The 12,925-nt window shown below is 41.4% G+C and overlaps 1 protein-coding gene across 1 annotated transcript in view; it reads right to left on the minus strand.

Moving 5' to 3' along the window:
* Positions 1-6,021: 6,021 nt before the first annotated feature.
* The window catches only part of SMAD1 (SMAD family member 1), a 23,029-nt gene continuing 16,125 nt past the window's right edge, over positions 6,022-12,925 (minus strand). Inside the window, exons 4-6 of the mRNA XM_005418103.2 lie at positions 11,091-11,312; positions 8,825-9,081; positions 6,022-7,423 (exon numbers count right to left, since the gene is read on the minus strand). Of these exons, the coding sequence (XP_005418160.1) occupies positions 7,280-7,423; positions 8,825-9,081; positions 11,091-11,312 (623 nt within the window). The 3' untranslated portion in view covers positions 6,022-7,279. The remainder of the gene's footprint in view (positions 7,424-8,824; positions 9,082-11,090; positions 11,313-12,925) is intronic.

The following is a 12,925-nucleotide window of genomic DNA, read 5'->3' on the forward strand; positions in this document are numbered from 1 at the left end:
CTCAGATGGAATTTAGAGAAAAAGAGCTGAATGTGTAAGGCAACATCTGGTACCTGCCATTCATCCCACATGTGGAAGCCAGTCACAACCATGTTTTCCAAACTTGTGTGGCACTGAAAGGTTCTCAGATGGAGATGTTACTTGGGTTAGGCTTTCAGCTACACTCAGTCCCTTACAAGGGCTGTTTCCTGTCTATGTGATGGGCAATGTCACATTTTTCAGGCATTTCAGATAAAGTTGTAGAGAGAATGAATTTTGACTGGGTTTCTTGTATACCCCATCTGTGTCAGGCCATGGTAATTCTCAACACAAGGAGACACAGTAATGTTTTACAAAACACAAGGGGTGACCAGAACATGGACAAAAAAAAGGGAAAGCCCACATATTCTGCATATCCTTTTATTCACCTTACAATCAAAGGAACAGCAGTGCAAGAGCACCCGGACAACTCTGAAACAACAGTGAAACAAACACCAAATACAACAAGAACACTCATAGTGTGGTCAGGTGATCCTTTCCCCCATTTTATCTAACAAAATGCTCACATGCAAGACCAACCTCCATGCTCGCTCAGCTGCAAAGCTTCAGGTCTGACCATGCTTGGGATTGTTCCATGCAATGGCACTGCCACACTCCTGTCACCCACCCACTGCTGCTGGCACAGAATTGGGCATTTCCTGTACTTCCTCAGGTGATGGTAAGAAAACCTGGCTGTGAATCTTCCCTTGCCACTGTACACACATGGATCTTTTTCCATTGCTTCTGTGGCTTACTCACAGTATGGATTCATCTGGGGCTCTATGGTGCCAACAGATCCTGTGAGGGAGTGGATGGCCCCTTACTCAAAGTACACACTGCCAAATCAGGGTCCCCAAACTCGAGGCTCCCACCTCAAGGTGACAGCTCAGACTGCTCTACGTGCCCTTGCCAACATTAAGACATCCCACTGCCTTCCTAAGAAGCTTTTTGAAGATGGTCAATTTCTAGAGAGTTCAGTGGTTTAATATTTTGATTGTAAGCTGCTTTCTATCAGTGTAAGATCAAATTTAACCACAGATGTACCACTTTATCTGCTCAAACTTGCTCCTGTGACCTGGGGAAATCACAGGGACACCTGAGGCAATGATGTGATTCCTGAAAGACCAAGAGCAACACAGTGGGTCAGAAAATGGAATGGCCCCAGTGCCCAGAGTGTATTCTGAATTAGAGCTGTATCAATCATTAGCAGTAGGGGTACAAAGAAACCCCACATTGCAATTAAAAGCTACTCCATGAAAGATTATTTACAGAACTGTTCTCTTAGCACAAGATAAAAACCCAGTTCCTGAACTTTTGAGTCTCCAGTGCATGCAGATCAAGGTAGCTTCTTTCTGTGCTGCTTGAGAAAACAGCATGGCCCAAATCCAGCACACAGAGGGATCAAGCTGTGTTTCAGAGGTTTGAAAAGCGTTTGTAGTCAAACCATTGGCTGAATCACGTTCAAAATGAAGCCATGCTTGGATCCAGTTTCTAAATAGTGCTGTTGCCAACACTATGGCCTATGGTGATTTTGACTTGAGGAGACTGGTCCACAAACTTGGAGAAATATCTGATGGGATAGCAGCCATCTTTCAGTCTCCACATGTATATCTGAAAACACTCAGGATTACCAATCCCTAAAGTATCAACAGAAGGCAGAAGTGAAGGGCTCAGACATGAGACAGACCCTGCTCTCCTGCCAAGTACCAAGTGCTCCAAAAAAACAGCAAAGTGTAACTGCAGCACTACACACATCCAGTCTCATTCTCCTGCTTGTTCTAAGCTCTGCTCAGTAATCTAAAAGAACAGCAGACCGAGAAGTTTAAAGTTATATTAGGAGAAAGGGGAAGGCAAAGTTATGCATACCATTTTTCTTTATAGAAATGAATGTTTTTACACCTTGCAGGGACACTGGGGAAAGCTGCAACAGGAAAATCAGAATATATTTTACAAAAGCAAACTGTGCTCTCCCAGCACATCTAAGCAAGTAACCGCTCCACATAAAGCAAACTCTGAGCAAAGAAAGCCTGTAATATAATTATAGCTCATTTTCTATTTACTGTAGTACACAACTGGAAGTGGCAGGTCTTTATCATTGCTATGAGGTATCTTAACTCCTGTCTGCAATCTGGAGTAAGTGACAGTGTTTACTTCTTCAAAATTAATCTACAGCAGCCTCCTCCGAGCTTTAGAGATTAAGAGTCTCAGATGAGCTGGCAGGATCATGAAGAGAACAAACAGATTTTTCAATTTATGCCTTAGCAGCAGGATAAAAAAGAGGAAATCACAAGCCAATTTTTAAGAAAAAATGATCAATCTGCACACATTAGAATAAAAAAATCTTAACATTCCTTAAAGATGATTGAATCAAATTCCAGACTCTTGGACTGTTTCTAAAATGTGGGGGTTTGTTTGACATTACTTTTGATTACTTCAGTCACACAGGATCAATTAACAACATACACTGAGGATCATTTTTAACTGCAAGGTGTTCATCAGACCTGCACAAAAACTGTACCCATCTTGTCCATTCCCTGCAGTAGACCCACTCAGCTATGTAACCACATCAAGCCCAGTGGATGCTTACATTGTCAATTTTACTGGAGCCACTTCTGTGTTTGCAGCAGGCTTTGATCAGGAGGCTGCCTCTCCATCACACCTGCCTCATGAAAAACAGTTCACCACACACCCCAGGGGACACAGCCCTCCCTGCTGAAGGGTCTGCAGGTGGGGTGAATGAAACAGGAGCCACCTGTCAGACACCTCAATTAAACTGAACAAAAGTGGGGAACCAGAGCCCTCTGCCAGCAGCTCCCAGCACATGAAGACACACAGACACATGACCCACAGTGGCACAGGGACAGCACCTCCTAGGGATCATAAAGAGCAATTTGCAGAGTTCAAAAAACAAGGAAAGTCATCAAGAATATGGAAGTCACTGAGGGAAGCTTAAGGAACAGAGAGGCGAGAACATCCCCTGAAGGACAACATGGCAAGGGTGTCTCTCTTCACTGAGTTAAGTCAAGAACAGAGAGGGTCAGAGGAAAATAACAGCCATTTGCCCTTCCCTCCTGCACAGAATCACAAATGTATTGAAGAAAATGAACCGTGAGATGATGCGTGTAAAAACTGTACTGCTCCACCGCTGCTGGTGATGGTAGAGTTATGTTGTATATTTAGGCAAGCATCCGAAAAATGGTGACTGCCAGTTCATGGCCATGAATCACAAATCTCAGGAGCACACTAAGAGGCTACAGTGTGCTTCACAGAACAAACCAGCAGCAATTACTAAAGAGACAACCAAATCACAGCTAACTTCCAAGGTGTCCATCAAAGACACCTTGTCCCACCTTAGAGTGGGACAAGGCAAAGTCAAGGAGATAGGCACACCAAGAAAGGTCCACATCAATTTCAGACACCTCTACACTGATTTGTTGTCTTCAAACAATGATACCCACACCTGTATTGCTTAGAGGCTGAAAAAGACAACTATAGTTGTCTTAAGACAGTACAGGACAATAGCTACAGTAGCAAGAGCAGTGATTTAGCAGCAAAAGGCTTTAACAAAGTAGACACTAATACCAGCTTAGCAAGCAGTAAAAGATCAGGCCCATAATTATTATACAGGATATGATAAAACATGAATTATTTTTTCCATACCTTCCTAAACCCATACAGGTAAGCATGACTACCTCTGTTAGCCTTCAACAAATCTTTTAAGCATTCACCAGATCCTCCAAAATGATTAAAAAAACATCTCCACTCAGGGAGAATTATTTGATTTACAGCACTTAAAAGCCAAAGCAGAGATTTGAAAACACATTCAGCTTCATGGAATTATTTGTGTCCACATATACTGCTTTTCCTCAATACAGATATCCCTGTCTTTTCAGTTTTTCCTAACAGAGACTTGTCTTGGCTTTTAAGTAGCATCTTCTGTGTTTAACCCTTGTCCAGGAGATTAGATGGAGGAAACTATGAGGAAATGAAACCAAATAAGAAACAGAAACTTACCTGGTTACAGAGCTGACACTGTAGGCTCTGTCCATGTGTTTAGTTCTCAACATTCTCTGTTTTGTAAGAGGTCAGCAAGAAGCTCTTTTTCCTTTCATTCTTGTCATTTGCCCTTAAAAGCTTTCTGACTCCAACTATCCAAAGCAGGACAAATCAGAAGAAGGCTTCTTCCAAATGCTCCAAAAATTTTCACAGCAGCCTGAAGCCAGCAGTTGCTTCTTCCCAGGCAACTTGTCCTACCTCCTCTGTTTCTGGCTGTTTGTCTGTTGTGGTTTAGCCCCAGCTGGTAACTAATCACCACTCAGAGGCTGCTCCTTCACTCACCCCAGGTGGGATGGAGGAGAAAATTGAAAGGGTGAAAGTAAGAACACTTGTGGGTTGAGATAAAGACAATTTAATAAGCAAAGCAAAAGTTGCACACACAAGCAAGCAAAACAAGGAATTCATTCACCACTTCCTATGAGCAGGCAGATGTTCAGCCATCTCCAGGAAATCTGGGCACCATTACACATAACTGTAATGTGGGAAGACAACTCCATCACTCCAAACACCCTTCCTTCCTTTCCTTCTTCCCATTTTACATGCTGAGCATGACTCCATATGTTGCAGGATATATGTTGGGTCAGCTGGACTTGCCTGTCCCAGCTGTGTCCCCTCCCAATTCCTTGTGCACCCCCAGTCTCTTCACAGGTCGGGTGGGAGGCAGAAAAAGCCTTGGATCTGTGCAAGCCCTGCTCAGCAGTAAGGAAAATATCCCTGTGTTATCAACACTGTCTCCAGCACAAATCCAAAACAGCCCCATACCAGTACTGTGAAAAAAAATTAACCCAGACAAAAGCACCTGAGAGTCTCAGATGATACTCCAATCCACTCATCTCATTTAATGAAGTGCAGCTGAGATACTCTGTGCCATCATATGAAGGTACACTTTTTCCTTGCACCTAATATCTTCACACCACAAGCAAAAAGCTGGAGAACAGATAATGAAAATATTATGTACCCAGCACTTCAACAGTATTATAGAAAAATTGACAACAGAAGGAACTCAGAAAAACTGGCATCCTGCAAGTCCCATTTTTCTAATTCTAATCCCTATTTAGGAAAAACAGAAAGGCATTACAGCCCAAAACATAAAAGACAGCAACATTGAAAGCAGTCACAACATAAAACTGTCTTTTCTTACTCCAACGCTTTTTCAAAGTTTATCGAAACTTGCACAGGATCACCCAAATAGGAAAACATCCAAGTAGAAACACTCCTTAAGACTTGCATGATGGATGGTTACAGCACTAATTAAAAAAGAAGTCACTACCTCACAGCTGCATTCCATAAAAGCAATGAAACTGTTGGGAATAGCTGGGAGTTTATGTAGCAGGGACTGACGATATCAAAAACAAAGACAGTGCCTAAGCAGCAAACAGCATTCTTCTACTTTTTGGTCATCTCTAGATTTTATTTACTTTTAAGACTTACATTTGTGCTATGACCACTTCTTTATGAAAAAGACATGTCAAACTGAATCTGAAAAGAAACCAAAAAATCTGTTCTTGGAATGTAAAAGCAGCAGGTTCTTCTCAATAGGGAACTTGTACGTTATGGATTTTTTTCCCCTGAGCAAGGGGAGAATTTTTAAATTTTTAATTTAAAAAATGTATATACTGAGCCAAGCTGTGGAATTAACTTTAACAAAAACACACAAAAAGAAAAAGAAAAAAAGAAGAGAAAAAGGTGGCATTCACTCATACTCCAAAAAGAGCTATTACTCAATTACTCATTACAGAGACAGGCAGATGCATTCTGTGTCTGGCTGAACACACACTGAGCTCTGCTGCTCAGCCTCCCCTTGCTCCCGAGTTTAGCAGGGCGACTAACCTGTACTAATCATTACATGTAAGCTCAGTGCACATCTTCATTTCTAGTTGTTCCTCCTCCAAGACCACATCTTTATCTGGTTTGTTAAGAGGCTGCTAAGAAGTGGACAAGACAAGGTTTTAATCAAATGTAAGCAGTAACAACAGGTTTTATTCAAAATTTCCAGTAAAGAGGACCCACTAGTTTTGGAATAAAAGTACTTGAAAGTACTACAGCTTACATGAATATAAAAGAGCAAAGAGAAGAAAATAAACCAAGCAGGAAAAAAAATTAAAAATATATATATTTTTTAAAGTTTGAAACAGACCTCCACAGGGATACTGAAGTCCTCCAGACAATTAACAGTTACTAGGTTTGGCAAAACAAGATTCACTCACAAAATTAAAAGCCTACTTTTGTTACATAAACTGTATAAAACTGCTCAATAGTTAAAGAGCACTCTGTACAAATTTGTCTTGAAATACATAGAGCTACCGCCTTCAAACTGCAGTAATTAATAATTTTGTCCTCTTCATGGGTAAAAGAAGCTGCACAATTGCTTTGGGGGAAAAGGAAGAGGCAAAAATAGTCAGAACTAACAAGATGAAGCCACTATGAAAACAAAATGCACAATAAAATTCAGACCTCAGTTTAAACTAACACGCTATGTTTACAATATATTCTACATTTCAGCTGTCATTTTCCCCTCCCACTCCCACCTCCCCCCATTCAAATATTCCTAATTCCTTTATGGGCTAAATCTAATTAATTTCTAAACTTTCAAATACACCATACATACATTTAGCAAAAGAACATACCTAACATTCTTACAGCAGTATGGTCAGGACACAATTTCAGAGATAGCACACAGTTATTGAGATTAAACCTTATGCTTTCTTTTACTTTTAAAGCGAACAGCAGCCATCAGTGTAGTGTTTCCAAGAAGTACTGAAGAGAGGCTGCAAGAAGCAGACTTGGCCAACATCCACACTCAGCTCCAGAGGATGGGGGGGGAAACCAGTGAGTGCTGAATGTAAGGAAGGAGAACCTTAAGAGCGACGGCTGCAGGAAAATCCTTCAGGAACTCTGTCCAGCACACTGAGTTTGGCTTTGGCTCTGTTGTCCCTCTTGTACTAAGCCCTGTAAATCAACTCCACAACAGTACATTACAATGTAAACTAAAATTCTTTATACCAACAGTATGTCAAAGGGGTTTATTTATCTTTGTTTTCTGAACCCAGCAGTTGGTCACAGAAGTCAAGTGTTTTCATGGCTCTTTTTCAGCTGTTGCCAGCTGAGTGGGGGGGAAAAAAAATAAAAACGTGTGTCTGACTCATACATCTTTCAAGTACATGCAAGGCTCAACTGTTTCCAAAATGCAGGAGCTTGGGACCTTTTAAGACACTGAAGAAATAGGATTATGAGGAGAGCCCATCTGAGTAAGTACTTTATCCAGCCACTGAAGGGGACCATGGAGATGTATCTCTATCCAGCACGGAGTGCTCGTTACATCCTGGCGATGATATTCAGCTCCCCAACCCTGGAAATAGAATCATAAGCGGGGAAAGAAAAAACAAATCACCTTATATTATAATACTAAATACATGAAAAGCATACTTCCTACCAAAATAGCTTTCAACAGTCATTATCAGCAGGGTGCCACAGCACCCATAGCACCCACCAACTATTATCACATTTCAACAAACAAATCAGAAGCTAAAAAAAACCCATAAAAGTGGAAAAGTATCATTTCAGATCTCTTGGAAAGGAAGTCTTTAAAGACAAAATCTGTAGCAGTGCAGAATTTCCCCATACATCACTGCCAGCTGCCTGAGGTCCCTGTAAAGCCTCTAAAGAGGGGAATATTCAAATCTTCTCTGCCAAGACTGAAAATAGAACAAATTGGGTGGAAATGCTGCCAAACAGATCAAAAAATTAAAAGATGAGGTGATAAGACTGATGTGGAAATGGGGGTGAGGCATCTGTCTGACAAGAACCAAAGTATCATTCTCAGGATGGGGATGATAAACTGAGCAGTAAGTCAGAAACATTCCTCCTTGGAGAAAGAGGGCATGGTCATCCCCCATCAGGCTGTTTCTATACTTAAGACAGGTTTTGTTTCAGCTCATACCTGATTCTGTTACAGTAATTACCAAAGATATGAAGAGATATTTAAAAGCATTCAAAATTATTTTGTAAGTGAACCATTTTTGGGGCAGGTCTGAAGAGCAAACAATGACATCTGCAGGTACAGTTTGCTCTACTCTGTATTAGTTTAATCCCTAATGAAGGAATTTCCCAGCTCCCAGCACAGCTGGCAGCAGCTCTGAACACTGTGCAGTGCAACTCCCAATACACAAGAGGTCCTGTTTGACTGTTTAGGCAATGCTGCCCTACAACTCTGTAGGATGCAGAGCTGTAAACAGCCTATTCCATATTAGGAACCCCTGTCTTAACACATCTGAAAGTTCTCATCCTCCCATCATGAGGAGGACTGCAGCATATCACCACCTTCATTTGATTACTTTCATTTAAGGACCAGCCCTTTCATATCAGTACCTATGCTGATACTCACACAACAGCCACATCACAAATCCTGACCTTGCATGCCTTCCTAGAATAGAAGGGTATGCATATTATTCTAAATAATGACTACAGCTCCTAATTTGGGAGTTGCTGGTCAAGATATAGAGGACTTATGTGAAGAAACATCTTCTGTAAGTCACCTCAAGCTTTCTAAGTATGTGGGTCAGATGGTTTTCTGTCCACAAATACTTCATTTCACAAAGATCTGTCAGACTTAACGAGCAATTCCATCCTTAAAATTAAACAGCCATTAATAGGCCGATGAAGGGACTTAGTGGACCATTCAAAATCACTGCATTAAGAAAAAATAATTTACTTGGCTTACAAAATAATCTCAAGCAAATTGCCCACATACCTTTACAAAACTCATCCGGAGAGTGCACATCTTAGTAAGCTCATACACTGTCTCAAAGCCATGGTTCACAGACTGAGCCAGGAGCTGAGCAAACTCTTGATTATTGAAAATCTTCAGACTGCAGCCACTGGGGATTTTGCAAACCGTGGTGGGATGGAAGCCGTGGTGGTAGTTGCAGTTCCGACTTTGCACGAAGATGCTGCTGTCGCTCAAACACTCAGCGTACACCTCCCCTCCAACGTAGTAGAGATGGACACCTGCAAGGAGAAGGTGGCAAATTCACACTCTGTGTCTGTTTTCATGCTCTGTCTCCACAGAGATAGGCTTCTGTTCAAAGAGATAAACCTTAATTACATATCAGAGTATCATCTGTCTTCGTTTCCACTTTTCTCTTTCATCAGCAGGCAATCTGAAAGAAGAGTATGCATGTATGTATATATGTATATATGTATGTATGTATGTATGTATGGGCAATCAACACGTTGTATATTCAACAACACCAAACTAGCAAGCACAGGAGTTCTCATGCCTTCCATTGGACAACATGACCACTTAACTTTTTCTCATTATATTTAAGTGAAGCAGTAATTGGGAATGCAAGCAAAGAGAGCAGAAACCCGCTGCATCATTTGTAGATACTGAAGCAGCCCCAAGCTTGATTCTTTGGAAAAGTCTTGAATGCTAATTTGGGTAGCCTGAGTGTCAGCTAGCTTTAATTCCAGAATGCCAGGTGGGAAAAAAAAGGCCTTTGTATTCCTCAGACCTATCTGCCAAATGAGGCTACACACCAATTTGACAGTCCTCTCCCCATCTAGTGCCTGCTCTTTCACTTGTCATCCACAGCAGCAAAACCCCAAAAAAGTATTATACTGAGAACCTTTGTGTCAGTAGGAGTCAATTCTAAAGGTTTTGAGAAAGCAAGAAAATTTACCTTCTGTGTTTAAAATTGGGTTATTTGCTACTTAAACCTTTCACCCCCCACAATGTCACAAATCACAGAGGTGAACATGGAGAATTAGAAGACTCAACTGCAGTCCAGTAAGAAAGCCTTGACTGCTCTGTCATGTAAGATTTTGCCACTGACTGTGTGGGTAGATACATACTGCCACCTGATCTGCAGAAACATTTATGGCTGTGTTTTCAAGTTTGGGATTTACTCCTCCTTTCTCAAAGACTAAGTTCCACATCACCATTACTTGTACACCTTTACTTATTGAACTGCATCCTTGTCTCTCCCACGCTCTGCTTTGGTACACACACAGTTAAGTGCTTCAGCAGAGCTCTGCCTGCAGCTGGGTTACTCCTAACAGGAAAAATGAATGAGGTGTTAAATAAATATCCTGATACTTGGGAAGATGGATGGGGAGGAAAAGAAGGAAGAAGTATTAACACTTGAGTGGCACAACACAGGTGTGGTGCACTACTGAGAGCTGCACAAGTTCTCATGAAGGGAAAAGCTCTCCAGACTGGGGGCTCAGACTTTAGGATCTGACAGTTCTCTTCAGCTTCAGTTTTTTTCTCCTCTTCATGAACTGGCACATCTACCCCACTGCTTAAGCATGCTGAACCCTCAACTGTCTCAGAAAATTTACAGTTTACTGAAAATGTAAATACCTAAAAAATATGCCTTTTAGGAATGGCCCACTGCAGGGGGCAACCTCAGCTTTGCCTGCCATTTGCATTACAGGTGAGTTCTCAGAAAAGAGGACTGTATTAGTCAGGCATAAAGGTGAAGATTTTCTCTTTTGCTGAGACACAGAACGGAAGCACAAAATTCCCACTGAAAGAATCACCAGCCTGTGAAAAATGCATTTGGAATAAACTGTTTTAGCAGGTTATCTCCCAAAATACATGTTAGGATAGCTAATTTATGTTAGAACTAAGGCTAGCTAAAACATTTGGTGCCAAGAACCACAATTTGGATTTTCATATACAGCAATAATCAAGATAAATCAAGACATTTCATTAGACAAACTGCCTTAACCTCTAATTTAGATTTCAATAGCCTTCAGGCAAATAAAAATCGATTAAGGGTAAAAGCTTCCTGTAATTACAAACCAGGTAGGAACAATACTTTGTTTATAAGACTAGGCCAGAAAATTATATGTTTACCAACACAAGCACTTCTCCCACATGCTAGGGAAGAGTTTACTCTTGAGAGAACTGGCCCAGGTTGTCATGTCTCGGGAAACAGCACCCCCACCCAGAATGGATGGCCAGATCCCAAACTCACCTTTGCCAATGGATGGCCAGATCCCAAACTCACCTTTGCCAATGTGCCGCCTGGTGTTCTCAATGGTGGAGTTGCGGTTGACGTTGGAGAGCAGTCCCAGGCAGAACCTGTTCTTGTTGTTGGAGGGGTCAGTGAAGCCATCCACCAGGATGCTGGTGGAGGACGCGTGGAACGCCTCCCCGACACGGTTGTTCAGCTCGTAGTAGACGATGGAGCACCAGTGCTTGGGCTCCTCGTAAGCGACGGCCTGGACATCTGCAAAGCCACAATGGAAACCTTACAGCCTGGACATCTGCAAAGCCACAGTGGAAACCTTACAGCCCAACAGTGCTGGAACACAGCCTTGAGGAGGAAAGAGTCCTAACCCGGCAGATTTGGGCTACACAGAGTAAAATAATTTCAACTCAAGACTCAGAAGAGACAAAGGCTGGCACTAGGTATGAACAGAAAAGTACAGGAAGCTCCTGGGCACATCCCAAGCAGTGCCCCAATACCCTTGCCCCATTTTCTTACAGTGACACCAGAGAAATGCTGCAACTCTACAACCCAGCTTTCTTTCCTACTCAGTAGATAGATTTCTACTTCAGTTCATTTTACTAACTAACTCCAAGTCACCTGTTTGCTTACTGCAAAGTTGTATAGCAACAGGAAGAAACAGCATCGCACAACTGCATCAAAGACCATTTCTCACTTTACAGCAAGGCAGCTTAAATATACAGTCAGCAGATCAATCTTACAGCATTCAGAGTGGCCAAGTCTTTCTCCTGGGTTTTTTGGGAGAATGGTAGGAGACTTCAAGAAACCCGAGAGAGATTGATATTTGTCTGCAGAACATGCATGAAGCACAGCCCCAAATAAAAGGAGGCTACTGGGGGGTTGTGGCTGCTTTGTGAGTGCCTTCTTTTAAATGAAGGACACAATTTTACTACTAAGACTTGAAAAGTTGTACTTGCTGCTGAAACACCAATTTTGCAGATCCCACTACAGGGCAAAGTGCTAAAATGAAAATCAGACTGGTAATATGGGAAAACTTGTTTTTTTCTGGACAGAGGTTTCCTTCTCCCAGCTCCAAGATTTTACTGATATCAATCAACTAAGATTAGTGTTCATATTTTCCTCTGTTCACAGATCATACCACTATGAGTTTCTGTTACAAAAACAAAAAACCAAAAGTCACCCTCAAACCAGCAGTACACAATAGATACAAAAGGTGGCAAATAATCAAGAGCAGGATAACACATCCTACATCACTGTGGCAAAACTTCTGAGCATAGCATGTATCGCTAATAACTTGCTTAAAAACACTGGTAAAAAGCTGATTTTTCCTGATAATCTGGCACTTTCTATCCCTTCACATCACTGTTGACAAGGAAAGAAAAAAGAAGAAAAAACAGTCTTTAATTATTACTAAGAGGTTGCTACATTTTTAATTCCCATAAAGATGCCAGCAATTATCAAAGCTGCAGCTTTGCCCCAGTTCTCAAAGTCAGGAAGAAATCTTGCCAGCTGGCCATTCTTACAGAATTAATCATATCTCTCTCACACAGATTTCATACTGACTTCCTCACATTTGCTTTAAGTCATGCAGAGCAGGTGCGTTTAGTCTCTCTATTCCCAGCATGGGCCAACAATGGAAATTACCCAACATCATTGACAGGATGCAGCTTGTTCAATCAAATCTCTTAAGACTAGCAAATCACCATGAAGAACACGCTTCTACAAAGTTTGCAACAAAAAATGATGCAGTAAGTTCACAGTAAAAACTTTTCTTCTACAACCTGCAGCAGATTTTTTTTTAAGTCGTGCTATCACAGCATATATATGTGAATAATAAACATGTGAAGGCACCTGAAAGTCTTTCTTTTTAA

Source organism: Geospiza fortis, unplaced genomic scaffold, assembly GCF_000277835.1.
Source record: "Geospiza fortis unplaced genomic scaffold, GeoFor_1.0 scaffold11, whole genome shotgun sequence".
NCBI classification, from domain to species: Eukaryota; Metazoa; Chordata; class Aves; order Passeriformes; family Thraupidae; genus Geospiza; species Geospiza fortis.